The sequence below is a fragment of the Fonsecaea multimorphosa genome, assembly GCF_000836435.1.
Source record: "Fonsecaea multimorphosa CBS 102226 unplaced genomic scaffold supercont1.47, whole genome shotgun sequence".
Classification (NCBI taxonomy): domain Eukaryota; kingdom Fungi; phylum Ascomycota; class Eurotiomycetes; order Chaetothyriales; family Herpotrichiellaceae; genus Fonsecaea; species Fonsecaea multimorphosa.
In genome coordinates, this window is record NW_015971681.1 from 49,691 (window position 1) to 73,379 (window position 23,689).

The 23,689-nt window shown below is 51.6% G+C and overlaps 7 protein-coding genes across 7 annotated transcripts; 1 reads left to right on the forward strand and 6 right to left on the reverse strand.

Moving 5' to 3' along the window:
* Window positions 1–1,644: 1,644 nt before the first annotated feature.
* On the reverse strand, window positions 1,645–2,775 carry Z520_12078 (uncharacterized protein; the record flags this gene model as incomplete). Its single annotated transcript, XM_016782565.1, has 1 exon — window positions 1,645–2,775. One exon carries the CDS (start codon window positions 2,773–2,775, stop codon window positions 1,645–1,647), a length of 1,131 nt encoding a protein of 376 aa, XP_016626320.1.
* A 984-nt stretch (window positions 2,776–3,759) lies between these two features.
* Window positions 3,760–4,289, reverse strand: Z520_12079 (uncharacterized protein; the record flags this gene model as incomplete). Its single annotated transcript, XM_016782566.1, has 2 exons — window positions 3,760–4,019; window positions 4,211–4,289. The coding sequence occupies 2 exons, from the start codon at window positions 4,287–4,289 to the stop codon at window positions 3,760–3,762; spliced, it is 339 nt and encodes a 112-aa protein (XP_016626321.1).
* A 446-nt stretch (window positions 4,290–4,735) lies between these two features.
* Window positions 4,736–6,413, reverse strand: Z520_12080 (uncharacterized protein; the record flags this gene model as incomplete). The annotated part of the gene is made up of 3 exons (XM_016782567.1): window positions 4,736–5,666; window positions 5,722–6,355; window positions 6,410–6,413. 3 exons carry the CDS (start codon window positions 6,411–6,413, stop codon window positions 4,736–4,738), a joined length of 1,569 nt encoding a protein of 522 aa, XP_016626322.1.
* A 2,490-nt stretch (window positions 6,414–8,903) lies between these two features.
* Z520_12081 (uncharacterized protein) lies at window positions 8,904–10,637 on the reverse strand (the record flags this gene model as incomplete). Its single annotated transcript, XM_016782568.1, has 2 exons — window positions 8,904–9,260; window positions 9,363–10,637. 2 exons carry the CDS (start codon window positions 10,635–10,637, stop codon window positions 8,904–8,906), a joined length of 1,632 nt encoding a protein of 543 aa, XP_016626323.1.
* A 1,822-nt stretch (window positions 10,638–12,459) lies between these two features.
* On the reverse strand, window positions 12,460–14,744 carry Z520_12082 (uncharacterized protein; the record flags this gene model as incomplete). Its single annotated transcript, XM_016782569.1, has 3 exons — window positions 12,460–13,663; window positions 13,723–14,568; window positions 14,635–14,744. 3 exons carry the CDS (start codon window positions 14,742–14,744, stop codon window positions 12,460–12,462), a joined length of 2,160 nt encoding a protein of 719 aa, XP_016626324.1.
* Window positions 14,745–21,106: 6,362 nt separating this feature from the next.
* Z520_12083 (uncharacterized protein) lies at window positions 21,107–21,728 on the forward strand (the record flags this gene model as incomplete). Its single annotated transcript, XM_016782570.1, has 2 exons — window positions 21,107–21,216; window positions 21,302–21,728. The coding sequence occupies 2 exons, from the start codon at window positions 21,107–21,109 to the stop codon at window positions 21,726–21,728; spliced, it is 537 nt and encodes a 178-aa protein (XP_016626325.1).
* Window positions 21,729–21,985: 257 nt separating this feature from the next.
* On the reverse strand, window positions 21,986–23,560 carry Z520_12084 (uncharacterized protein; the record flags this gene model as incomplete). The annotated part of the gene is made up of 2 exons (XM_016782571.1): window positions 21,986–22,670; window positions 23,208–23,560. 2 exons carry the CDS (start codon window positions 23,558–23,560, stop codon window positions 21,986–21,988), a joined length of 1,038 nt encoding a protein of 345 aa, XP_016626326.1.
* Between the last annotated feature and the right edge of the window lie 129 nt (window positions 23,561–23,689).

Sequence of the window (23,689 nt, forward strand, 5' to 3'; positions counted from 1 at the left end):
CGGCGAAAATTTTGATAATCTTATCAGATAAAAATTCGTATTGGGTCTAGTGGGATCCAGACAACGACTTCCAGGTCGACAAAGCGTGACTGATTGACTCTTCCCTCCCACCGAACCACTTGGTCTCTGGCTGCTCGCGCTTCGTTGCCAAAGTCAGTCAGATTTTTCATGCAAAGTCTCAGGATCTTAAGAGTCCAAGCCTTTCCAGTCCGGGATCAAGTGTGGTGTAGATCTGGGTGGCTTCTTGAGTCTGGATTGCGACAACGCATGAAGGCCCAATGCTACAGAGTAGGAGTTGCAACATGCCCGATATCGGCCATGTATGTCTCTTGAGGGTCTGTCCGATGAGCTCTTTGCATAAAGGGTTACATAACGAAGGGAGACGTACCTAGGTACCATTGTGCATGAGACCATGCCTCGAGGTATACCCCTTTCTTCTGCGAGGCAAAAACGGTTTCATGGCTGAATACCATTGCCGTTGGAATAAAGCGAGCTGAGAAGGGCGTGTAAAGTGTCAATATCGACGGAATGGAATTCAATTGTCCTCGCTATGCAGTGTCTGGGTCGACCATGCCCCCACCATTGTCAGTCGATAATCGCCATACAACTCACATTGTAAGCCGGGTCCCACAGGCGTAACTGGAATCTTGTAGAGTCTAGTTGCGTATAGACATTCTGTGGACCTTCCTCTCATGATCCAGTGGCCACCGCTGGGAGGGAATGAAAAACTGCTCGTGACTCAAAATATGGGCGAAGCGATCTATCTTCCTCGAGCGAACCCAGCATCCCAAGCACGGTGGATATCATCATGCAGTGGTAGGCAAACACCTGGTAATTCCGCACATGCCAATCCCAACCATCCTTCAAGAGGTCAAGAGCGGGTATCCGAGTCTGTTTTCCTCGAGGTGGCTTCCTTCAGGGCGTACATTGTGTCTTTTACGAGTGATCTCGAACATATTCGGCTTAGAAAAAATAGCGCTATTGTCAAAGGGATGCCTGTCTGCGAAGATCACCGATCCTGAGGCCATAGTGGAAAGGAGGAAGGCTTCCGGTGGTGTCCGACGAGGGTAGAAGGCGTAGTTCAGGATCAGCTCATTTGTGCAGAGCTGCGGCAAGGCTGCAAGGCACCTCAACGAGGCTAAAGCGTTAGCGTCTCTCGGCTTTGAAGTTAGACAATTGCCTCAGATGGCACACTGCACGATCCAACCATTAATGCACCTGGAAGGTCGGTATCTTTGTCGCCCTTGGACTAGTACAGGCCTTCGTCGCTTCCCCCTGACATAAATGTGAGATTCTTCCACTTCTCCGACCAAGGAAGTAGATGCTCGGATCGGGCAACGTTTCGCTGTGGGTTCGATGTGGGACATGGAACGGCTGAGACGTGCAGTCACAAGGTGGAATTTGAAGCGAGCTGTACAAACGGGAACCTTGAAATTGACGGGTAATGCGTCTATGTTTGGCAGTATCTACCTGGGAAGGACTACGGTGGCGTGGAAGCACCATCCGTCAATACTTTTGGGATCAGTGTCAATAGGTCGGTACGTGCCACCTCAGTAGCTCGTCCTATTCTCCCAATTTCCCTACGACGTCTACAGCAACAGCATCTATTACTTCTAGCTATGAGTTCTTCGTTATCCCAATCTTCTAGAGAACGAATGCCAACGCAGCACCACCGAATATGACTGCCGCACCAACAGCACCGGTCTTCAATGGTGCAGCAGCAAGCCCAGTGAAGGTGGCAGCGGCAAGCGTGCTGCTAGCTGATGCCGTACTTGAACCATCGCTTCCATTGTTAGCGGTGTTCGAGATGGGCCAGGCGGGTACACCGTCCTCAGTACCATTGACTGGCGGGGTCCAAGAGGCATTAGGATTCAGCACATTGTCCACGAAGATGACGAGGCCTTCAGAAACCGCGAGGTCCACATAATTGATTCCGGCGTTGTTGATGAAATAGTCTCCTGCAGGGGTAACAGAGACTGTCAGGGACTGACCTTGCAACGTGGTCAACTGCGTGCCGTTCTGTAAGTCGTCAAAGTGCCAGACTTTGCCGGCCACCACATGGTATTTGAGCACTTCAGCCAGTTGCTCGGTGCTCAAATCTGAGAGAGCTTGCTGCACAGTTTCGAAGCCATCATTGTCCGGAATTATGTATGTCGCATCGTGGAGGAGATCGACTTGTTCAGTCAGGCCGGTTTCGTTCAGGGCAGTCACGAAGGAACTGCCGTTGAAGTCGCCCGAGGTCACAGTCACGGAGACACTTGGGGGGATCTTCAGCACGCCATTGATGACATAGATCCATCCTTGAGAGAAAGGAATTGGCGTCGGAGGCCCCTCAGGGCTGTAGTCCAGTCCGCCATAGATGCCAACGACATTTTCGTCGTCGTCGTAATAGATACCGATGTTTTGTCCACCTGTCACATTGGTATAATTGCTTGAAGTCAATAGAGTTGGGGAGACGTAATAGTCTGTGATGTTGTTGTATCCTCCATCGATAACATGGTAAAGCAATAGATTCAAGAGGTAGTCGTCACCAGCATCCTCGATTGCCTGGCCAGCCGGAGTGTCCAAAAAAGTGGCAATGGCAGTATCGTTCGGGGCTAGGAAGGTGAGGTTCGTCTTTCCAGCTATAGCATCCAGAAAGCCAGGGACCTCTGAGACCACTTGGCTGATGGTGGAGGTCCCATTCGTGGAGTTGAGGACCGTAATTAGATCTACCGAAGTCTGAGCCAGGACAGCGGCAGCCAGAGCTGCAACGACAAGGCCGTTGGTCGCCATTGAGAGATGTGGAGAGCAAACTGGTGGTCGGCTCGTGCGAGTAGTTGGTACAGAACGAGAGACCATGAAGAGCTGAAGAGAACTGGACATCAATGAGGGCAGCAAGTAAAGTATTTGTGTACCGACCCAGCTCACTCCAGCCCCTTCGGAGAACGACTTGCCTTGAGCTCGCCCTGCGCTCCTGACCGCTCCATCGCGTATTTAATTGACTAATGCAATCCTGAAGGGATTCCAAAAACCATCGAGCAGACAGACTGTTCAGGTCAAGGGCAAGAGTATGGAGCCTTACTGTAGAAGACTAGACACGAGCATTTCCAAGGTAGTAGATCGCGTGAAAAAGCTTTTAGACGGAGGCATCAAGCAAAAAAAGTAGAAGTGACTTTTACTCCCTGCTTCCCGTCTGCGTCCCAACCGACATAGGCGACAACTTCGCAGCTGCGCGAGGGCCGCTCCAATTTTCCCTTGCATTTAACGCACACGTCGGCCGAAGAAAACTGCAGAAAGCTTACTTCCTCGAGCCTGTTTTGGATTCCACGATGGCGACATGAGCTTAGACCCGTCAAGCTCTTCAGCGCCGACACCGGCAGGGTCAGATGAGGAGACTGTTGAGAGCCAGAGAAGCTGGATGATACGGACGATGATGAGAAGGAAAAAATGTTACGACCCATTTGGCGCCTTGGCCCTACATCTTATCAGATAATAATTATCTGATAAGATTTGAAAAGCTTCCGCTGGTGTGGAGACAACCACGACGACTGGGATTATCCGTTGAGCGATTGAGGAGCAAGAGGAGGTACTGGAGTCCAGATGCCAGGACAGTGGCCTGCTTGTATGGTGACTTCCGCCAGCTCCCGTCACTCCAGAGCCCTGACGGATCCGACTCTGTTACGGATGAAGCTTTCAATGGGAAAGCACCTTAGTTACGACCCTATCACGAGATTTCAACGCTGCCTATAATCTTCTATAGCGTGTACTGAGTTCCGCTCAGATGGCTACCGCAAACCTACGAAATCTTTCCTCCAGCTCCTCTAACTCGTAGATGACATCTTGGTGGGAAGCTTCCTGCAGTTTAGCTTTCTCCAAATCATCCACAGGCCCGAAATCACATTGGATACATTTTCGGACAACTTCCGCGTACCGAGGACCCAAGATACTGGCAGCGTCATGTCGTGCACGGTCCGCTGTGTAGTAGTCCGTGTTCTGAGCCTCATGAGCATCCACGTCGGCAGGTTTCCGAAGGCCGTCTGTTCGATCAGAGTGCGGAAGTCTTTGGTGTACCGCCGTGTATTGGTGACCGTCTCTTATATCTGGGTTTTTCATAGGGCGACGTGTAATTTCTCTCCAATGCTGGGACGACCACCGCTCTCAGCTTGGTCGAAATTCAATGCTTTGAGCTCGGCATTAAGCAAACGGATCGAGGTTTTTAATGCCTCACTCGAGTCGGCCATACGCTCGGCGACGTATGTCTCGATTTCTTCATCTTGCCATCGCGGGTGGTCTGCATCTTTGAGCATCTCCGACGCCAGCTCGTCTCCAAAACCTATGTCACATGCCAGGAGCCTCGCAACCGTCTTCCGAAAGATTGTGCGTTGGATGCTCACAACCGACACCAACTCTTCCTGTCCCTCTTGAACCGACAGGATCTCTTGATGCACCTCGCAGCGGTTCAGTAGTGTTCGGCAGCAATTATAATGAGCGGTGCGATTGCGAGTGTAAGACAAATAGCCTCAGCCATGGCCGTAGGAAGAATCGTTCTCAGGGACTCGACCAGTAGCTATGCGTTATTCGAACCCGTTGATAGACCTGTAAATACGTAGGGAAACATCAATGACAGCTGCAGTATAGGGACTTCGATTGGCTTCATCTACCAACTTGAAGCTGGGAATGGAGGAATGCTCGAACAGTTGTCTGCGGCTGGGCTGTGCATGCTGCGGAAATGCCACCTAAAGTGCCGCTGTCGTTAATGGATGAAGAATGTCGCCAACGCAACAATGACATAGATCTTGATCAATAGAGCACCCATGAGCCAGTTCGATTTCCCTTCTTGAACAACGTAAGCCACGACAATAATAGAAGCGAAGGAAATCGCCACGGGAAATCCGTCAAAGTTTAGCGTCATTTCTTCATTCGACATTGCCCAAGCTATCATGACCAATAGTGGTATGATCAGTAGCGCAACCTGCATGCATTTGTCGAGGGTGAGTGATATACTGAGATAGAGTTTGTCCTTAACAGCAAGGAATATTGACTCGGGGTCGTTCGAAAGGATGGGGAAGATGACAAATCCAACAAAAGTCTGTGAAATCCCAGCCTGGTGCACCATCGTCTGAACACTACCTGTCGCGAACTCGGCATTGAAGGCGACCAAAACAGTCGAAATGGTCAAGGTTACTATGGCGACGGCGAAAGACACTGAGGGTTCTTCCAAGTCTTCCTCAGTGTCCTCCGATTCTTGTTCAGCAGCCTTTTTGCCGCGAAACTTTTCTGGGATGATTTTCATTGCGGTTCTAGGATTTTTCGGACAAGGCTCGTCGAACATGCGCCTATTTGTTCTCAACTGGAAAAAGAGATATAGGGCGTAGGAGATTAGTATTATTACCGAAGTTCCACGAGACTGAATAACGATGTCGTGGTCTGTCACACCAGAGACCATGAGGCGTGATGCCGTAGGGACCACGAGACTGACAATGGCTAACAGGAGCATCATGCTGACTGTCTGTGCGACGGTGATGTTGAAGGCCTGCTCAATACGGCCGATGCCACCACAGAAAAAGCACAACCCGGTCATGAGAAGCAAATTTGAGATGATGCTTCCCAGGAGCGAGGTCTTGAGAATTGTGATTTGTTTGTGCTTCAAGAGGAGGATGGATGAGATCAACTGCGTAGCGTTGCTATTGCTCATGTTAGCTTTGTGATGATCTTGTACAATTGGTGTAATGGACAAACCTAAATGTTATGCTGAGCAATGCTCCTTGCAATTCCCCTAATCGGAGACTGAGTTCCTCCACAGCGTAAGATACCATAACTGTGGATGGGATGATTGCAACAAAGTTGATAGCGAATACCGCAGCCGCATTCACATTGGCATAATTGAGAGCAAAGCCAACCGGTACCAACGAAAACAGCACATTGATCCAAGAATTGAACACTGTGGCACGGATCTGCGACCAGGCGGTCAATTTTGGACACTTCTTGTCCTCGTCGTAATTGTTTTCCTGTTCACCCTTTCGCCTTGTGACCCACGATTGGAGACCATGTTTCTGATCTCCCTTGGAATGATATCTTTTACGAGTGGGGATCTCACCGGTACTCTTCCAACGACGAGTCTTTGGCTCTACGTCCTTGGACCCAACCTCTTGGGAGGCGGAAGTTTCAGAACTTTCTGGACTAGTAAAAAGCCTGGGTTCTGTCAAAAAGGACTCGCCATTTTGTGAACCGTCCTCCACGTTCTCTGTCCTTCGTAGAGTATTCGACCTAGTATTGGGCCTCCATTTGGAAAAAGGGTTCCTGATGGGCAGGTTGGTCTCATCATTAGGATAATTATACCAAGCCGACACTTTGGCCTGATGCCTGAATTTATCTGGAAAAGAATCAGCCTCGGCAGTAAACACCTTTTAGTTTGTGGAAGACCTACGCATGATGTAACACCAAACTTTTGTTTGGGCTATTATTTGTGGTGATGAATTCACGTCTTAAGGAGCGGTATATGGAAAAAGCGAAAGCTGAGGGCCCTTAAAAGTCATTTCCAACTCATTTCAGCCTCATTGTGACGATTCCTAGGGTGGTGGACGAAGGCTAGCTGAGTAGGTTAAGGCACATACAATGGGGGCTGTGTCCACATGCATGATTTATCATCCACTTACATGCATGGGGACATAGCCCCATTTACGAACATCGTTACTACATGTTTGGTAGGTAGCCCAACTCTGGGAGCGTGGTAGCCAGCGCCATTTCAGCGCCTAGGCTAACTATTGGGTAAGCTGTTTAGCTAGCTGCGTAAGAGCAGGGGATCTGCCAGCTTTCCTGGACGAGGGTCTGCTCAGCTGAGAGGCCGGTATGGCCGACTTCTGGGGCTCAGTATAGGCCCTGCTTGTCGCTACTCAGGTAGTATCACGCGAGAAACCTGGCCTTCATTGTTGCTCACCCTGCCAGAGCCGTACCCGTGCCTCAAACCGTATCCGCTCAAGAGCCTCATTTCTTCTTTGATTTCTTGAATGTCGCCTGTTCTGATGTTTGGGTAACAATATTGAGTCTTGGTCAACTATTCCTAAGCCCTTGGGCGGGTTTGGAGAATGCCTGAGCCTCCGACGACAGGTCAGTCCGTGTCCTGCCGCCTTACAGACCCTTCGGCCACTGGCAGAGTCCCTTGGCTCTTTCTGTGTCAGAGACGAAGTCCGCACGCACTGGGCCACGAGACATCAAATGCGAAAACTAAGGCCATTTCTTTGTCTTCACGTGGCTACTTTAGGATACTGTAAGTCTAAGCACCCCGTAACGAGACGATGTGTCATGAGACACTTCCCACCAAACCGATTAATGCCATTCATTCTGTGCCGATCACGCTAACAACGCCGCTACGTGCCGTTCGCTACGGAGACTCTCGAAACTCATCTTCGTAATTGCCCCAGAGACTAATTGAACTTCCCTCGGTCTATCCCCACGATCACAGCCTTCCATGGGACGCAATATGACTTGTTATTGTGCACCCAGTGCAAAGCTCATTGTGACCCATCCTCTCTGATTTCCCACTGCTCGAAACTCTTGCACCGCTTGTACATATTGCTGGAGAAGAAAGGGGCGTATAACATCCCTCGGCGCGGAGGAAGTCAAGGAACGTTTACTAATGTCTAGATAGATCCGGTGCTCACGCTCAGACAGTCCGCCCGATGGTCGTTGCCAAAACTGTGTTCGATTCAACGAGGATTGTGTATTTTTGACATCGCTGGTCACGCCGCTCAAGCTTAAGCGCTTGTCAAGCCAGAGACATGAGAAGCTGACGACTTGAGTGGTGCTGACAAAGTAGAAGTAAGTTCTTTGTTCTCCCGTATATTGACCAACCTTTGGGTGCCGGTGCCCCAATGGTGCCATGATATACACCAGGGCTAATAGGAGTGGACCGTACAGGCCCGTGGAACCGACCAACCAGACATCTCCAAAAATGAGGGAGAACCAACGAAACTAGTTCATACTCTACTGGTCGAGGCAGCAATAAAGGCCTGGGTGAACGGGGGTATTCAGCCAATATCTTCAGATGCACCCCGAAGGAACGATTTGCTGAGCTTCACTGCTGAGGACGACGATGACATGGCTCCCTCCATCGATGATAAGGTCACCCTTGAGGGTGGCCTTGCTGAGACTGGCAATCAGGCTGAGCTCTTTCGCTGGAAGAACGGCAAGGGGTAGTCTCTCCGGACCGGTTTACCTTATGTCCCCACTCCTGGGGTCAAGACGAGCTATGAGCTTCTTGATGAAGATAACCCGTTTTACGCCCCGTCGAGTTGGGATCCAGAAAGGCCCCCCAGGAAATGAAAACGCAGGGGAGCGCTGCCTGAAAGCCCGCATATAGCAGTGTCACAGCCAAGCGGCGATGGGCTGATCCGAAACAAAAGTGGAAGGAAGGACACGTCTTTCGTTCAATGCTAGGGTGTTCCTATGTATGTAGGTAGCTACTCCTGGGGGAATAACCACACGTTTTGCCAAGGTCTACAGGCCACTAGAATATCGCCCACTGTGGTAAATGCGAAATTAGCCAGCAGCTCAAAGAAAATGCCGGGTTTGATCAACCGACCATCGACAGAGTCACTGGGAGGTGGAGTACCCTCGCACAGAAATTACCAAACAGTGAAAGAGTCTCGTCATTGACCGGACTTAATTGGGGCTGTTGCATACTAGGCCGTCAAGGACCAGGACGATTTCCTCAGTTTGATAGCCAGCCACCAATATTCGGCCGGGTTTTGACACAACTAGGGAATTTTCTAAGTGCCTTCGCCCCTCTTGATCTTGATGTTTCTAAGTGCCCGGGTTCAAGTTTCAAGCGACTGCGTTGCTGGAAGCCTCGATCCCAGAAATAATGGCCAAGAGCGCGAGCATCACTGTTTGTATATATCTGCCATTAGCAACTTCTCTTCTCAGAACACGAACCCCACGGAGAGTGTGTGAGTGGAGTGAGACTTACATGTCCCTGCTGTCAAGATGAATCCTGCGACCGTAAACGCCGTCTGCCAGTCACCCGACTTGATACTCCAGGTCAGTCCGACCACGGTCGAGAGCACCAGCGGTGTCATTCCGGCAATTGCGATCCTCGTACCGTTCCACCCCTCGACGAACTCGAGTGCATGCCGCTTGTCCGGTCCGCGAAGACGGAACACCCAGTCGATCCAGACGGTGTCTGTGTGGATCTGAGACGGGTGGTTGCAGGCATAGAGGATTTCTTGCAGGACAAAACTGTCCAGTTCGACGACTGTCGGCCGATTGTTGGAGACGTACTAGAGGGACCGGACAAACATAGTATTAGCAAATTCAGATCGTTGAGGGGGGCAGGAGACTCATGTATTGGAGTTATAGATCGAGAGGAAGGCTGTGCTTACCGAAAGCAGTCTCATCCCACGGAGGGTTTTCAGGAAGAAGACCCTCCGCCAGAAATTGCACATTTGATGACGGTAGGCGTCTCTCACCTTCTCGAAGAACTCCACATCGGACACTATCAACTCCGGGTTCTCTGTAACTGCTTTCTGAAACGTGGCGTCGTCCTTGAACTGCGACGCCTTTGCGACTCGAACCTGGACCATTTTACAACCCACTGCTCCCGAACGATAGCAAACTAGGTTTAGAGAACATGTTGGTTTCGTTGAGACATACGTTTTTGCTTTACCCGTGCCTTCCTCGTCGGCGTTGGTTGAGGACGTGCTCCTTTCATGCGGAGCAGATATGGCCATCTCATGAATGATCGGATTGTTGTTACCAGGCATAACAGTTCCCTCCACGGGTCGCGATTCCCCTGCGGAATTTGGGAAGTCTTCGATTAGTGGAGTCCAGACCTGGAACGGCTGGCCTGTTGGGGGCACAATATCCGATAGAGTTTGTCCTGCCTCTGCGGGTTTCGCTGTTGTTTCAGCATCGTGGACATCCTCTTCATGTGAAGATTTGGGCTCTTTTGTAGGTGGAAGTGTTTGGGAGAATAGTCCTTCTTCCTGAGGACTAGTACTGCGAACAGAGAAAGCGGGCGAAGGATCTGCTGCCTCACCGCGCTCTTTTACAAGTTCGTAGTGCTGAACGATAGTATGGGACACCTGCGGAATGGTAAAACTTTCAAGTCTAGCAGATATAGCTTCTTCGTCGCTTTGGGGTGTCGACTGCACCATAGATTCACTGGCCTCAAGCTGGCGCTGGACTAAGCTAATGCCCAGTGGCGGAGAATTGGGTATCTCGGGGCGACGGTCCGGAGTAAAGTCATCCGGCTCAATTATCAGTTGTATCTCCAGGTCGTTTCCTTCCGGAGAAAATAAATGTATAACAGCGTCTCCTGATCCGGAGGTCGGTGTATGTAGCTCCCTGTCTGTCACAATGAAGGGGGATGATATCGCATCGGGCCCAGGGTGACATTTTGGAGTAGAGTCATTCGGCTCAGATATCTGTTGTGCCGGCCGTTCGGGCGGATATGGTGTAAACTGAGAATGTGGTGCCGAAACTGGAAATTCGAAGCAGGATACCCGTGGGGGTCTAAATTGTAGGGTGTCTCCTTCATCGTGATCAGCAACACTTGATTGCGGTTCTCTTGGGGACGATGTCGGTGAACGCCGCTGGAAGGACCGTCTTCGCTCCTTAGTTGGCAACCTGCTGCTGCGCTTGGAGACCGGTGTCATGTTGGCGAAATAGTACTGCGCACACCCTTGATCGCCTTGTCAAGAGGCCGTCAAATTGGGACACCAAAAATATTGAGAAAGGGACACCAAGGAACCAAGGACGCAGCCGCTGGGAACATAACGAGGACGGCCTCCATTTTGAATCCTGTAGGATACAGCATGATGAGGCTGAGCCCCAGGTGGTGCACATGTTGCTGCAGCTCGGTTACATTGTGGGAGAAGTACTCGGTAGTAATTGGGCATCTACGCCAGCCATTGGGGCTGAGGGCAGCGACCAGTGCCCAACCACCAATCATCAACATCGTTGTGACATATACAAAAGAGGAGCTCGAGAAAGTCGACGCTCAACTCGTCAACGGTCATCACATTTGTGTCAATTGGGTACATACGAGATCCTGATAAGGGCGGGAGAGCAGCTAACACCAGCTCAGCCTTACACAAGGCAGATGGCGCAGTCGCCCCTGATCCAGTGAAGATCTTGGCCGAGGATAGTGTGCAGGGCGCTTTGCAAGTACGGCAAGGCGTTAGGTGAAGGCAAAAGGCTCCGTCGAACAAAGTGTCTCCTGCTGCGGTCCGTATGGTGCCCAGGTGGCTTCCTGCTGAGGTAGAGAGGTCAGGCCCACTGCATCCTTGCTTGCTCGGTTGCTCGCCAGGACCAAATCCATAGCTCTGCCATCAGGAATTTTGGTCTCAACGGACCTAGGAGTTAGTGAGGAGAGGCAACAACGTTTCAGGGGCACCTCAGCCTTGTTGCCACCAACAGCAGAAGCCCGCTAATTGATTTGCCGATTGTACCTCGTACTAGATATTGCCATAGCATGCACACGCCTTAGTTTCTGGTCCTGGAGCATTACCAAAACGCCACTTCCACCGGAAAAGAAGTGCGACACTTGTTTCTAGAATGCAAGGTACGTGGCTTAAGCAAAAAGTTGGCGTCCCAGAGTCTAGCAACCGACTTGGCATTGTCGGCCCTTCCATAGCCTTCTTCTTGTCTATCTCTTTTTCTCCACCTTTTGTTTTTAACTCAATAGTAGTACTGGTCACGAGCAAGCATGGTGGACTAAGCAGGTTGTTCTTTGCTGAGAAGAATGATCAGATCCGGTTCGAGATCCCGGTGATGTCATCCCATATCATTGCATATTAGTATGGCACGAAACTCCCTTGCGCCCATGATGAAGATTCTGACCGCGTTGCCTGGATATGTAGCTACTAGATTCCTTATCGAGTTAGACTCCTATTTGCCTCCAGCGATCAATGACGCTCGGTGAGGATAGCTGCAACTGGATTTCGACACGTCTGGTCACATTGTACTAGTAGCGACAAAAGGAAGGCTCCCATCTTGTCATGGACAACCAGTATCTGAGGTAAAAGTAGTAGTAAGCTTACCATTGCCCAGTCTGTTTTGGCGGTCGGTAAACAGAATACGGTAGATATGATCGCCCGAAAGACCAGAGTGACCGATATGATGCGAACAACTTTTGTTGCTGTAAAGAAGCCCGCAAATAGAATGCAACGGTCGGAGGCGGCGCGGAGATATTTTGAATTGTTTCCCTGCCCAAGTTGCGGTTTCCCTGCTCTTATCAGCTTCTTCGTCGGATACCCCAGCTGGAAGGAGTCGGCATCTCAAAGATGAGAAAGAGAGATAACAACCAACAGTAAGCGACCGCGTTATGTGGTATTGCTGGTGGTGAATGTGGCGGAGCTGATCCTAGCCTCCGACGGTCTCGATGTGCAGTTGTCTCAGCCGATAATGTCGATAGTCGACTCCCAGCGTCTCGTCTCCTCATGCGGTCTTGTTCAAGATCATGACTTCTCTACTCCGTTAGGTAGAGCCCCTGTTGACGAAACTCCAGAAAGAGCCCTCACCGAAGTCGCCGCGAAACTGCTGCGGCACCTCATTGGCAACCCTGCCACTGCCGGCGCCCGTACCAGGTCCACCGTTGAAATCGTCTTCGGATATGGAGAAAGGCTGCGCAATGGCCAGGTCATTGTACGTCAAGTCTGCGACTGGCCGAAAAGGGGTCCTATCAAATGCATAACCGGAGCTGACTGGCGGGGCTGTCGATGACGCTTGCTGGAAGGGCGTACTCCAATCAGGCATATCTCCGAACGAGGCATTGCCGCAGAATAAGGCCGACTGATGTTCTTGTTGTGGTCGCTGCTGTTGCTGTTGCTGCTGCTGTTCTGCCACGGGAAAGAAGGAGGCTGCGCCATGAGAGCTAGGCGTCACAAATAATTCCGAAGAGTGCTCGTCTGATCTAGGACTGCTAGACTTTGATGTCGACACCGGAGATGGTTGATTCTTCTCTGCTCGAAGCAGCAAATTCTGAATGACATCGGCGCCTTGGCCAGCCACTTTATTCGTATTGCGGATTGTTTTGAGTCTGACAAGGGACTCTTTGATGCATCTGAAGGCTTGTGAAACCAGCTGTGCATTTTCGTGCGGAAATGCGATCAACACAGCCAGCATGGAGACGCAAGGCTCGACGGATAAATAGGTCAGGGTGAACATCTTGTAGTGATGAGGAGAGAGGGTTTCGAAAAATCTTTGCTGGGCTTCCAACATGTGGATGCCCGCTTTCATGATCTCGCTTCGGCTTTTGGAGTTTGAAAAGATATAGGGCCGGTGAAGCAGAAGGATGAATAGCCATATAGTCGCGCAGAAGAATTCGCGTTGTGCGGCAAGCATAGGACATTCCTCGTCGAAGGATGTGTCGGGATTTTCGAATCGGTAGATGGCTGGGATGGTTGCAATATACTCCAAGGCCCCTTGGTGAAGACGTTCCACCTTGCTATAGTCTCGTGGGTAAGGCCCTTCTAACTCTAACTCCCTGATTTGTGGAAGGTGCTTGTGCATATGGTACTCGAGCAATCGCACTGTGAAGGTATTCGGTGTCTCGTATTCGCTCCTTTCGAAAGGAGCTGTAGATTTTCGGTTCCTGGGGATTTCGCAGTCTGTTGGCGGAACCACTGTATAGTCATTGGCCTTGAAATTGAGTGGTTTGCCTAGGACCATGCCCATCTCGCTGGAGCTGCCGTTAGCTGCGTCAAAATGGGCCGCCGGGCCTTATATTGTCTCACTCACCTGTCCCAAAGGTAAAGATTCAACATCAGACGTCGCCGTAGCACGATATCCCATAGCTCCACACAGGCACTCTCGGCGTCAGTGGCGTATAGTTTGCCATCGTCGCGATGGATGCCTATCTCTTGCGCATTGATGGTTGCTTGGGCAACGACGTGCCACGCTTCAGCAATCAGCCCGCGGTTCTTGAGCCATGCAGTGCGCAGAATCTGTGCTGCAATATAGTCCAAATTGATGACATTTTTTGGGAGCAGGCTCAGAAGCCGCATCGTGGGATCGTCTGACGGTCCATCTCCATCCACAACAATGCCTTTGATACAGAAAGTGTGAAGGTTTTCAGAACGGCCAGCTGGGAGGAACTGCAAAGCGCAGACCAGGACCTGAAAGAGGAGGGCCGAAAATATAAGCCTTTGGGAGGGAAATGTCCGTTCTGGTTGGTAAAGGGGCGAGGTAGGCTGATGGTAGTACTCCTCGAGTTTGGTTGTGAAATAGTTTCGGTCGAGGATGGTGTACTGCCAATTGACCTCGTCGAAGAAGACTTCGACCAGATCTCTCACGCAGGCTGAACATGGCAGTTGTTTCAGCACGGATTTGTAGATGTCGTAGGCGGCCTGGCACAGAGTGACATTCTTCTGATTCTGCGATGGACGGGGACTGCTCCCCAACTCCAGGTTTTCCAGTTTCTTGACGATACCAAGTGAGTTGTGCACGTTGACGTTGGAATAGCCGAAACAAGCGAGATCGGGGCTCCAGGTCTCTTCACTAGCAGATTGGTAATCTTGTGCACTGAAGTCGGGCGCCTTGGAGAAGGCGTCGACATACGCCCCCTCGACGGGCTTCTGGGAGCGACTGGAAACGTATCAACACCAAGGAGATAAGACGCTTTTCGGGCGTCGCGGGGGAAAAACGACTCACCCAGGAATCGCATCTCCATAGGAGCAGCTGTCTTGCTTTCCACGGAGCACACAAGTCATGCACGGCGTCTCCCTGTTACACTGTTTGCTACCGTCAGTCCCCACGGACATTGTGTGCCGGAAGGGCCTGGAAAAACCTTTTGCTTGCTATGGCGGCAGTTTGTACAACTAAAAGTGATGCGCATTCGTTTCTTTCGTATTTGGTCGCCCGAAAGACCTGCGGGATGGCGTCGGCTCTCCATAGCGGACTGGCAGGTGTCTCGTTGATGGTGTCTGATTTCTTCAATGAAAGAGGTTCTCGAAACCCGAAGCCTGCGGAGTATCGTCCTTACATAAAGCCGCAAGCGATGGGCCTACCATTCAGCTACTGCACGGACCCGACGGTAAGGCAATTACGGGCGAGACAGGGCCTGGGGTGCCATGGTGCCATGGTGCCATGGTACCATTACTCAGCACCTGCAAAAACACGAGGGCCACCCAAAAGCACCCAGAGGGAGATGCATCCTGATAGGTACATAGGCCTTACCAGTCGGGTTGTGCGGTGCCCGATCCATACCTGGATTTGCCGCCATCTTGACTTGATTTGGGCGGGATGGTGCGAGGCAACCCAGAGGCATCGGGAAGAATTATGCCCCTAGATTGCCCAGCTTTGCTTGTTCGGCGAATCCACCGGCTGGGAAATCATCCTTCCGATCCCACTTCTTCTGGCTTGCTCCGCTCATCCGCGCTGACTTTGCCGGGTATACAAACTCGACAAGCGAGATAACAGTCTGCGCTACCCAACCTGCAGCAGGTATCCAGGAAGGTTGTCCCTGCGGAAAAGAAAACAAAGACAAGGAAGATGAAAATTCTCTCAGCAGCAGAGGCAAATGTAGCACCGGGCGATCGTCGCAATGGAGACACGCGAGACGGTCCCGACGCTCTCCTGTTGCGATGGATCAACACGGTCAGGAAAATTGTGTTCAGCATCGCCACATAGTCGATGAAGCCGAAGCCCCAGGAGGAAGTAGGTGCATCTATTCGGCTGAGCATCATCTCGGAACAGTCGATTCTTGGGAGATGCCTGACAGGCGGACTTTCCAAACCGCTCCTCGCCACGAGGGTTCCAGCCGCCCAATATCAGACGTGGTAAACGACACCAGTACCCGGAGCGCAGGATCTACATTCCATGTCCCGTCAGGCTATCTCCGTGCTTGACTGTGTGCCACTGCTGTTCATGAATGTCGACGGGTGGAAGAGCCTGGGCAAGCCATCGCGTGTCGAGAGACTCCCATTCCCTGAGACAGGAGAGTGGGCACAAGCACTGATCCTAGTCCGCCGCCTTTCCTCCTGCTTTGCCGCATGAGCCCGACACACCAATAATCGAGAAGACATCCTTGATCGGCAGTCACTCAGACTTGCACCGAGCCCGGCCACGTCGATGTCGCCCTACCCATCACATGTTTGAGCAAGGTACCATGCAACGTCGGGGCATACGAAATTGATGCGTGAACGAGCGTGACTAATATCAGAGGATGCAATGATGCAGCTCAAGTGGGTATTGGGTTTTGTTCATGGTGGATGCTTCAGCGTTAGCAAATCCGTCAACCTGGGAATGTATGGGCAGATTTCTGCTGCATCCACCGCAATTTGTCGAAGCCTGGCCCAGCGCATTTGGAATATTGCCACCCCATGTCTCCGAAGCCCCATATATCGCTTCTGAGAACCGCTCCAGACCCCATGGACATACTCGGTAGTTGCGAATTGGGGACAAAATCGACGCTATCGAAGGATCGTATTGACGGTCAACGATGTACCGTGAGTACAGTGGTCGAGTCAATCGACAGGCACGCTGACGTGTTAGAGGCAAGGACAGGCACTGCCATCCAATCGCAGAGTGATATAGCCCGCCGCAGAGTCTCCGGAGTGGTGGCTGGAGGAAAACTGGGCTTCTATCCCTTGCGGTAACGGATTCTCATTTGAAATGCTTCAGTCTTGCAAAGGTTATGCCTATAACTTGACAGTTTAGGTAAACATGGCTTCCAATAAGGTGAGTGGGACAGGGTTTAGGTCTCGGGATCTAATGGTCTTATACACGGAATAAGCATGCCCAATGGATGAAAGCATAAGTGGCACCGATATGGTGAGAGGTCTCAGATATTTCCACCCCGACAAAGAAAGATTCTTCAGGTGCAAAAACATTCAGAGAAATTCATCAATCGAGGTGGCAAGCACAGTCTCAATAAATGTTCAATTGCTTCTCGTGCTCTGGGGTGAGGACCCAACACCGACCTCTCATAAGTCTGACGAGTCTGTGGTCCTCGACGCTAGGGCCTATGCTAGGAATTAAGTAATACGACCATCAGCCCCCCAGTCGAACAGAGGTGTGAGAGGCCGGGATCAGCAGACTTAGTCAATGGCAATGACCATAACCTGCCGTTGGACGAGACCCGCCAATGTTCGAGGCGACCTGGCGACTTCAGAGGCTGTATGCACTAAGAAGAACCCACCCGCTGCGGTGAGGAAAGGAGGAGTCTTCTCACGGACTGGTTAGTCCACAGGAAAGATGCACATGTTATGGGGACTACGAGCCTTCATTCACTCGCTCATGCCAAGGACGTGAGAGATGACGGCACCCGGTGCGCTTGCTCGACTCTTGCGGCAATGCGACTTCCTACCCGTTTTCGCTCTCGGACATCCGGCATCTGAGAAGCCCTTCTCGCCTGTTGGTCACTTTTTCAGGACACAGGAAACGGTATGAGAGTACACGGCAATGAACGTTACAGGAGCCTTGACGCCTTGAAGATCGGCAGGAGCGATAGTGCATGCAAGCGTCAGCGGTCGTCTCCTTGAGAACCTTGGTGGCGCATGCTTTCAGAGAGGGTGGTGCCTGTCCTCTTCCCGAAACCCCTGGATTGGTTGAGATTCGTCACAGCCATCTCCTTGCCATAATTTAAAAGCAGTGGTTCCATATTCCTCCGTGCTGGATTTGCTCAGGCTCAAGACTCCATGCCTGACTCCTTCTGCTTCTGACTGCTTATAATTGTTAAGATGATCACGCCTGAGCCCTTGCTGCGATTCTATTGCTTTCATCAAGCCTCCCCTTTGAGCATAGGATCAATCTTCCTGCCAGACCTGCTCCGAGCATCATTCCTGTCCATGCGAGTATCTAGCCAATCCTGCCTCGTCTCGATTACTATTGTTGCTTGTGCAATACGTTTCGAAGCCCTGGTTTTGCTGTCGAACGCAGCCTCCCAAGAAATCTGCACTGGCCACCGAGTCTATCCCACCTTCTGCGCGGCGAAACTTGATTCAGAGTTGCCGGTCCGGTCCTTGAGTGAGAGAGTAAGGAGCGGTGCTAGAACCTTGACGTCGTCCCGGCTAAATATTGTACGGGTCGATATACGTATTCCCTGCCATAAAGATCCGCGGACCATCTTCTGTGAATGTGTTGAGCATGGAAAAGTCTTTGACCTGCAAAAGCCTTGTCGAGGGAAGAACAAAGCACGGTACATTGCGTGGTGCTCTTGTGAATGCACCCTGGTAGCCTGCTTGTCGAGAGTTTTAGATTCTTCGTGCTTACCTAAACCGACGTCTGATTTGCAGGCAGTTGTTCACAATCCCTGAAGCACCAACGACGTTCCGACAGGCTGTATTCCGACAAGGCTGTGCTGATAGCGTACGATGGGCCCATCTCCAGGATGAATGATTACTGTACCTGCAGAAAAGTTTAGTCAGTCCTGGCGCATTCTAAGCGCTGTAGCTCGCATGGCACAATCGACGAATACGCCCCCTTTCGGCAGTTGCACGACCCAGCGGTATTAACTCAAGCAACAGCGGAGTTCTTCCAACTAGGGCAGTTCGAATCCGTGCTCTGATTTGCCCTGCGGTACAATCATTGCACCGAAGGATAAAAACTGACTGCTAGTCTGCGACTTATCCCGGGCCAGCAATGCGGGACAGGGTCGCCTGTCCCGCACTTGGGCGGGCCGAAATCTTCTTTTGGCCTCTCCTACGGAAAAAGCAGATGCTCTATCTGGAGAGCTCGGACAGAGTCATGATGAGGTTGGAAGAGAGGACAAACAATGCGAACTGCGTCGAGAAGTTGGATGACTGCAGACGGCACCTCTACGAATATTCTTCTTCACCAGCAGAAAGCACTACGGCACTATCCAGCCCTTCAAGCTCCCGGCGTCCACATACGCTATGCATCACATTTTTCTTACCCCAGTCTGCTCTCGTGTCCCGATCCCGCATGGGTCAAGATCTTGAGGAACGACCTCATGACAAACATGATAGGTTTCGGCCAGGTGCCCAGGCGTCGTGTCTAGTCGTCATCCAGGTGTAACATCAGACAGCTGAGACTGTCGGCTTTCTATGCGAATATGGTAAACCAACTCGCAAAGGGATGTCCATCGACCGCTCATGAGGCGGTCGTGTCCACAAACCTAGCAAGAACTAGATCGACTCCAGATCGGACAGCATTGTGAGGCGGCCAATCTTGACAGTAGCTTCGACACCTCCAATCGAGGAGATGAGCATAAGTAATGAGCTCTTGCCTTGACGCTTTGCACTCACACCAGCAGAAGCGACAACGCAGAGCTTCTTGCTCAAGCTCTCTAAACACCCAAGACTATATCAGATTGAAAGAGGAAAGAAGACGGGCGTGCACATTTTGATATTTGTGAGCTAACACAGTCAAGGCAGAGTCTGTCTCCACACGCTAACGCCGAACAACCAATTTCGCCGTGATCAAAGGGCGCTTACACTGGGGAAGTAGTCTCTGATCTTCAGCTGTGGTTACTTGCAATGGACAAACCTCTGGGAAAATGCCATTGAAGCCAGGGAAACGGTGCTCAACACTACATCAAAACTTATTCTGCGGCATTGTGAGCCGATCAGCCACATCTCGAATCCCAAGGACAGGAGATGGTGAAGCAGACTGCAGGCTGGGATGTTCTCAGGAGATCTCAGGACGGATCGGCATATTGCGTGTATCCCGCGTGGTGACGTCCTTCTCCCTCAAGGTTGTGGAGTAGAAAGGTCGTGTTTGTTCAGTTCATTCCCGCGTGGTCAATACACCTTGATCCAGACCGAAATTCGGGGGCAGAAGTGCAACGAAGCCTGTCAATGTTCTCTCAGCCGCACGCTATGACTTAGTATCATCTGCGGAGAGTGGCAGTGCCTGTACAATACTCTTTTCGGAGTAGACAATTGGGGGCTGGCTGTCATTGTCCATTGTACGAGCAGTCTCTCTCCTGACACGGGGTTTTCAAGGTCTAGAGCCATCTAGCACCGAGTGCAGAGTCCTCCAGGGTCATACAACCAGTAAAGTTCAACAAAGTCCGGGGAATACTTATCCATCACATACTCTAGAAAACCTAAAAAGTGATGAAAAAGGCCGGGGAATGTCAATGGCAAATGCTCCGTACTCTGTCTTCGTCAAGCAAGCCTTGATGAAAGGAAAAAGGGGGTGATCTGTTTCTGTAATAATACTCTGTACGTGATAGTGCAGGGAATGGATTTCCAAGGGTTGCAAGCTAAACTCTTCCGCGAACAACTTAGAAATTCAATCTTCGGCATGGGGCGCTAGTCGGTCTTGGCACTGTTTTAGCGCCGATGCCAATTTCAAGCAAGTCAGTCGGACAACTTTTTCAGCAACATCCAGTGCCTCCATCACGTTTATGTCGCCCCCTGGTTTGGATGTCTTCATGTTCTTTCTCACATGCATACGGCGGTCAAAGTTGATGAGGACTGGGAGTTGTTTCTTTGTCCTTTTCTCGGATTGATTGATTGGCTGGCGGTTGTCCTCCCAGACTCGACACCACCACCACCACCACCACCACCACCACCTTCACCTGTTTTGGAGTCAACAGTTTGACTTGTCCGTCCCCTCGGTCGTCCGAATCAACAGGCATGTCTCAGTCTAGTGGCGTGCCATCGGGCTATGCACCAACAGGGAGATCCAGGGCTCCATCTACCTACTACTGTAGGTAACGAGATGATCGAGGGTCAATGGGCTTGTCTTTCCCCCACAACCTCCGGACTCCTGCCTGGTATCCGACTGGCCCAATCCTCCGGCTCGCGTCGTGCGGGCTCGAAGCCCGATTCAGCCACGCCGAACCCCCGAGTCTCAAATTTATATCCACTACCGACAACGACAAACCATTCCTATCCCATGATTTGTTTTTCCCCAAGGTAGTCGTTGAGCGGTGCGTGCTTGCGTGGACGGCGTGTGGTTCGTTGGTTGCCATTTTCTATTTATTTTTTTGGTCTCCCCCCCATCAACACCCTGGTTGTCTCTCCTTTCTCCCCGTTGTCTTTCTCGTGGTGTATATTATACAGCGGTAATAGCCATTGTACTTGCGTTGCATTCTATCTCGTCCTTTCGCATTCATTGTCAGTTTTCGAGTCTTTCGTTGAATACGTCGTCCAATACCCTCTTTTGCATCTTGACTTTTCGCTTCTCCCCGACACAAAACAACAAAATCATCATGCAGTTGACAACTCTCCTGTTGGCATCTATTGCCTCCCTGGCAGCTGCTCAGACGGCCACCTCCTCCGCGGCCACAAGCACCTCGACCTCGAGTTGCGCTGCCCAGAAGTAAGAACCCTCCACCCACCCCGATTTGGCATTTTCCCTACATGTGTCACTGGCAGTTCCATTTGCTAACAGAGACGTTTTCCAGCATCCTCGATGCCTGCCTCGCCACGATCCAAGGACAGGTGAACTCGTGCGAGAGCACCGACTACGACTGCCTGTGCACGCAGTACGGCAACCTGCTGACCTGCTACAACAACTGCCCCAACGACGCGGGCGTCACGTCCGTCCAGCAGGAGCGCGAACAATACTGTGCCGCCGCGTCGGCCTACCCGTCCACCTCCACCTCTGCCCTCGCCGCCAGCTCCACCAGCTCGTCCAGCGCAGCCGCCGCAACCACGACGGACTCTGCCTCCTCAACCGGCGCCTTCTCATTTGGGTCTGCAAGCTCCTCCGCCAGCAGCGCCAGCGCCAGCGCGACCGGCGGGTCTTCGTCTGGCAACGCTGCTCCGACCTTGGAGATGGGCCGTGGCCTCGTTGCTCTTGCCATCGCCGGGTTGGGTCTTGTCTTGTAATCACCACCACCAACAAGAAAAAAAGCTGGACAATGTTTGATAAGAAAAATCCTTGCTGTGTTTGTTTCTCCGTTCTGATCGTTCGGTTCTGGCAAGCATTGCGTTTGGGGACAAGGGTAGGGGATATAAAAAGAAAAGGGTGGTGCGGCCCTCACATATCTATCCTCTAAGAGCAGGCGTGAAAAGAAACAATAGTTTTTAATTATAATCTCTCCAGCTTGATCGGAAACAAACCAAAAAATAACAAGCTTCGCTTTTCACTTTTTGCGCTGTGACCGTCGTTTCGGTGCCTGGGTTTCTGCTCCGTCGTCTTCGTTCTTTGCTACGCGCTTTCTTCCCTTTTGAGCCGGTCGAGGCATGCGCCCCGGAGCACTGGTGGCCTTTGCATCATGATCATCCTCCTCCTTCATTGCCGCCTGCAGAGCGTGACTGACCTCTCCACTCGCGGCCCCGGGCTGGTCGAATGCATCCAGCAACGCCTCCCGCTCCGCCTCGTCCAACAGCTCCAAATGTCCCAGGACATAGGCGACCTGTTCCAGCTCTCGGGCAGTGACGTTGAGTCTCTCTAGGACCGGCCCCACCGCGTCCAGTAACGTCAGGTACTCCTTGAGCGAGTACTTGAGCCTGTTCTTGTCGTCGCTCTTGGCAGACGCGGCGGGGAAGAACCACAAGAACATCTCGTCCTGGAAAAACGGGACGTGGACGGGGTCGAAGACGTTGAGAATGAGAGTGCCTGTGGCCGGGCCGATGCCGGTCAATTTGCACACCAGGTCCAGGGCTGCGGTGATGGTGGCGGTGGATGGAGAGGCTGAAGTTGAGGTTGATGATGAGGTTGCTGAGGAGGAGAGTTTGGCAAACGCAAGAGACGTCTGCGTCTGGATCGCCGACTCGTCATTCTTGCGGACCATGGCCGGGAGAAAGGGCCGCGAGTGGCCATGTGTTCTGCGAGAGGGGGGGAATAGAGAAGTCAGCAAAGTGCGCTTCATGCTTCCTGACTCGATGGGGGAGGAGGCAGATATTGAACGGAGGCCCCCAAGTAAGAAAGTTCACAGTCACAAAATGGCGAGGCTCCTCGGAGGAAAGGATGTATGCATTTTGAAGCAACTGAACCGGAGGACACACAGTGGAACATTGAAATACGGAGCAGTGGGCATGCGAGGCTGAACATGTGCTCTTCGCATTCCATCACAATCCTTCTCAACTGGGCGGACAAACCGTGGTAGTGCAGAGCTGAAACATGTACTTCTGTACGCGAGAACATGCCACCTTCCAAGCTCCCTCTCGACTCCTTGAACAAGCAAATAGTCCAGAGAAGCGAGACAAAGTAGAGTAGAAGCAAACATACAGTATCTCATGTCCCGTCATGATTAAGGCTCCGTTCGACAACCACCATTCCTTCCAGCACTTTTTTAGAATCCAAACAAAGAAGCGGGCGGGTATCGTCCAAAAAACGTCAAAAAGAGATACCTAGGTACTTACATCTTCCACTGAACCAGCCTCTCAACATCATCTTTGGTCAATCCACTGCTGCCGCTGGCTCCATCCTGCACATCAGGCGAATTCTGCTTTTTCAGGTTCTTCTTCTTCTTCTCGTCGTTACCATGCTTTGAGTCTCGCGCAGCGGCCGCGGCAGCAGCAACCGCGGCAGGCAATTCCACGAACCTCCAGCGATCGCGCGCCAGCGCGTCGGCGACCTTTTTGGCGTTGTTCTTGAGCTTGGATTGGTAAACCTTCTCGACCAGCGAGGGGTACAGTTTGAGTGCTTCACGGAATGCCAAGGGGGAAATTGCTGAAGGAGATGGAGGAATCAGGGGGGAAGAGGGAGATGACATTCTGATGTCCTCCTTTTTTTTGGCTGCCGTAAAGAGCTGAGAAACTTGGATGGCAAGGTCGGGATGGTGATTTGCTTTCAATTTGATGGTTGGTTATTGTCCCGAGCTCTATTGCCCTGGAAGTGATAT